Raw genomic sequence first — 3919 nt, forward strand, 5'->3', positions numbered from 1 at the left:
TTTGAGGTTTATGTTTGCCTTTGTTAGGTGGGACCACAACATCTCCTTTCAGTCTATGGATTATTTTTCTATATTATTGAGAAAATAAACTTCTATGTACTCTACCAAATTCCCTTGAATTAAGAGTTTTTCCTTTCATTCCCAGCCCTGTTTTATCTTCAGGATTTTACTCTTTATTATTTTTTGGTGGCTCTTTTCCTAGCCTCAGTAGTTTCCTTATATGCATGCAACAATAATATTCAGTTGAAGACTTGTGACTTGTGGGCTTCTCTTTGAACATCTCCACAGTTCTCTTTTCTCTCTATAGTTCTCACCTCTCTGGTTCTCTGCCATGTAAAATTTAGCCACCTTGGCTAAATTTACAGCTTTGTTCTCTCAACTTTGGAATATGACTAGTCTGCTTCTGCTTTTCCCTTCATTGTGTTGCAACATGAAAACACTAATTAGTAAACTGTGTTAATTGTACATTCACCCCATTTGCTTCTCCCTCTCAGGGATAACTGGCCTTTGCTACCTAATGCTTGGTATCTGAAAATTGTTGTTTCACATATTTTCCTATGTCTTTTACTATTTTTTTACAGTGGAAATATAAATATTGGGCAACCATCCTGAATTGAAGTGGAAACCTTCTGGCCATTATTTCTTTAAATATTGCATCTTTTTCTGTCTCTTTTATCTGGTATTCCACACAATTGTTTGGATTTTTACTAAACCCCTTACGTGTTCTGTCTCCTTTTTATATATATTCCATCTATTTGTCACCTTGTGCTTTAATCTAGGTGTTTAATTTTAATGTATATTTCCCTTTATTCTTTCTTCAGCTGCGTTCAAGTTACTGTGTTCTAGCTACCAACTTTTATTTTCTATTTATTTTTTAACTTGAAAATTTAAATTTCATTTCGGTTTATAGTGTTCATGGAAATTATTCTTGTTATATAATGTCATGAGCATGTTAATTTGAGTTATTCTAATATGTCTGTGCTTGAAAACTATAATATATCAATCTTCTGTTTGTCTGTTTTGCTCTCCTTATTTACTTTACCTTTCAGTTATGTGGTCATGCCTCTTCCAATGATTGTTAAATTTGTCTTTGTTTCTGTTTGTCACTGTGGGTATTACATACGAAAAACTTGTATAAGGCATGGTCATGGAAGTTCCCTAGAGACATCCAAACTCCCTGAGGGAACGAATCACTGGGCTGAGGGCTGTGCGGACCATGATCTCAGGGAGCATCTAGCTCAATTGGCACACGATAGTTTTTAAAGAAAAATATCCTACATTCTACTTTGGTGATTAGTGTCTGGGGTCTTAAAAGCCTGTGAGCAGCCATCTAAGATACTTCAGTGGTCTCACCCCTTCAGGACCAAGGAAGAATGAAGAAACCTGAAGGTACAAGAGAAAAATTAGTCCAAAGGATTAATGGACCACGTTTACTATGGCCTCCATCAGACTGAGTCCAGTAAAACTAGATGATGCCCAGTTACCACCACTGATTTCTTTGACAGGAATCACAATAGAGAGTCCCAGAAAGAGCTGGAGAACAAAATTCTAACTCACAAAAAAAGGCCAGAATTACTAGCTTGACAGATACTGAGGAAACCATGAGTATAGCCCCCAGACACCCTTTTAGCTAAGAAATGAAGTCATTCCAGAGGTTCACCCTTCAGCCAAAGACTAGGCAGGCCCAGAAAATAGGTATGGGCCTGCAGCTGGAATTCTGTGACTAAAGGGGCATACCAGCACAGGGTCAAGAACTAGAAGGCAGGAGGAGACAGGAAAGTGGTAATTGGAAACCCAAGGAGGAGAAGGGAGGGTGTTGACACGTCATTGGGTTGTTAACCAATGTCATAAAACAATATGGGTACCAACTGTTTAATGAGAACTAGTTTGTTCTGTAAACCATCTAAAGTGCAATAAAAGAAAAGAAAGAAAGGAAAAATCAAACACAAAAAAAGAAAAATTTTAGAAATAATTTGAAACCCTGGATGAACAGTTGTTCTTCTATTGGCACTTTATTTTGCCCTGGAAGTCAATTAGGCCATATCATCCTAATCCAATCAGGAACTAATTACAAAAGATGGTCTAATTTCAGTTCATCATAACTCCTATAGTCCATGAAAGCCCCAATTGATATTTCCAAGATTATCTCATCCTTGATGGACTCTGAACTTCATTTTGTGTGCTTATCCAAACTCATGAGACTCACAGAAAGATATCACACCTTTCAGATGAAAAATAGTTAATACCTCAATGGGAAATATGTTGTCAAATATCCATCTTACCCTTCTATGGATCTTTATCCCACAAGTCCTTACTGCCCTATTACCATTTTGGTATTTTCCAAGGGATAATTTTTTTGTTTATTTACTTGTTTATTTTGTTGTTTTTTAGCCTTTCTAGTTTTCTATTTGAAGGTGAGATAGCATACTTTACCAGAGAAATTTTCACAGTACTTAAAAATATTACAGAGAAAATGTGAAAAAAATTTTATAAGCTATAGATGTAATAGACAAAACCTGATGTGAGTTTTTGAGAATAAAAAAAAGGAATAAAACCTCAAAGCTCTTTTCAGTGGAGTCCATTTTAAAGTAAGGCTTATATAGATCACTGAAAACCATAATGAATAAGAGGAAGGGGTCATTTAGTATTTGTTGTTCTACTTTCTGATTTTTTCTTTACATGCAGATTGACTAAAGATCAAAGGTAGTAATGAGAAATCATACAGTAGTAACAACTTTCATCTTGCTGGGACTTAGTGATGACCCACAGCTGCAAGTTCTGGTTTTCATCTTTTTATTTCCGACCTATATTCTGAGTGTAAACAGAAACCTGACCATTATCATTCTTACTCTCATGGATTCCCACCTTAAAACACCTATGTATTTTTTCCTTCGAAACTTCTCCTTTTTAGAAATCTCATTCACAACAGTCTGTATTCCCAGATTCCTGTACAGTATATCAACTAGGGATAATACAATTACTTATGATGCTTGTGTAAGTCAAATATTTTTTATTGGACTCTTTGGGGCCACAGAGTTTTTTCTCCTGGCTGCCATGTCCTATGACCGCTATGTGGCCATCTGCAAGCCCCTCCATTATATGACCATCATGAACAGCAGAGTCTGTACCATCCTCGTCCTCTGCTGCTGGATCTCTGGGTTGATGATCATCATCACACAGCTTGGTATGGGCCTGCAGCTGGAATTCTGTGACTCCAATGCCATTGATCATTTTGGCTGTGATGCAGCTCCTCTTTTTAAGATTTCATGCTCAGACACATGGTTCATAGAACAGGTAGTTATAATTTGTGCAGTGTTGACATTCATTATCACACTCATAGGCGTGGTTCTTTCTTACATGTATATCATCAAGACAATACTAAGATTCCCGTCTACTCAGCAAAGGAAAAAAGCTTTTTCAACGTGTTTTTCTCACATGATTGTTGTTTCCATCACCTATGGTAGCTGTATCTTCATCTATATCAAACCTTCAGCCAAAGAGGATGTGGACATTAATAAAGGGGTATCCATGCTCACTACATCTGTTGCTCCTTTGTTAAACCCCTTCATTTATACCTTGAGAAATAAGCAGGTAAAACAATCTTTCAATGATATGATTTAAAAAATTGCATTTAATTCACAAAAGTAAGAGCACACTGAAAGTGTGCAATCAAGTGAAAATGGAAGGCTAGTTCCTTAATATTTCTTCTAAAGTTCTAACTAGTTGAATTAGGTTAACTTTCTTATGGTCCTTTCATTTTGACTCATGAACCTACTCTGATCAAGTAATTCCTTACCCTCTTCAATCTCAGTTAGAATTGCTTTCATGGCTAAGAGAACAAGGCCAGCCAGAGTGACAGGCCTTATTAATATTTCTTCAAAGCCACATAAGAATACCTTAGGAGTAATGACCATGTCAC

General features: G+C 36.5%; 1 protein-coding gene across 1 annotated transcript; it reads left to right on the forward strand.

Moving 5' to 3' along the window:
* Positions 1 to 1571: 1571 nt before the first annotated feature.
* Positions 1572 to 3621, forward strand: LOC100658359 (olfactory receptor 6C2-like). Its single transcript, XM_010597556.3, has one exon. It carries the CDS (start codon positions 2710 to 2712, stop codon positions 3619 to 3621), a length of 912 nt encoding a protein of 303 aa, XP_010595858.2. The 5' UTR covers positions 1572 to 2709.
* The last annotated feature ends 298 nt before the right edge of the window (positions 3622 to 3919 follow it).

Source organism: Loxodonta africana, chromosome 4 (assembly GCF_030014295.1).
Source record: "Loxodonta africana isolate mLoxAfr1 chromosome 4, mLoxAfr1.hap2, whole genome shotgun sequence".
NCBI classification, from domain to species: Eukaryota; Metazoa; Chordata; class Mammalia; order Proboscidea; family Elephantidae; genus Loxodonta; species Loxodonta africana.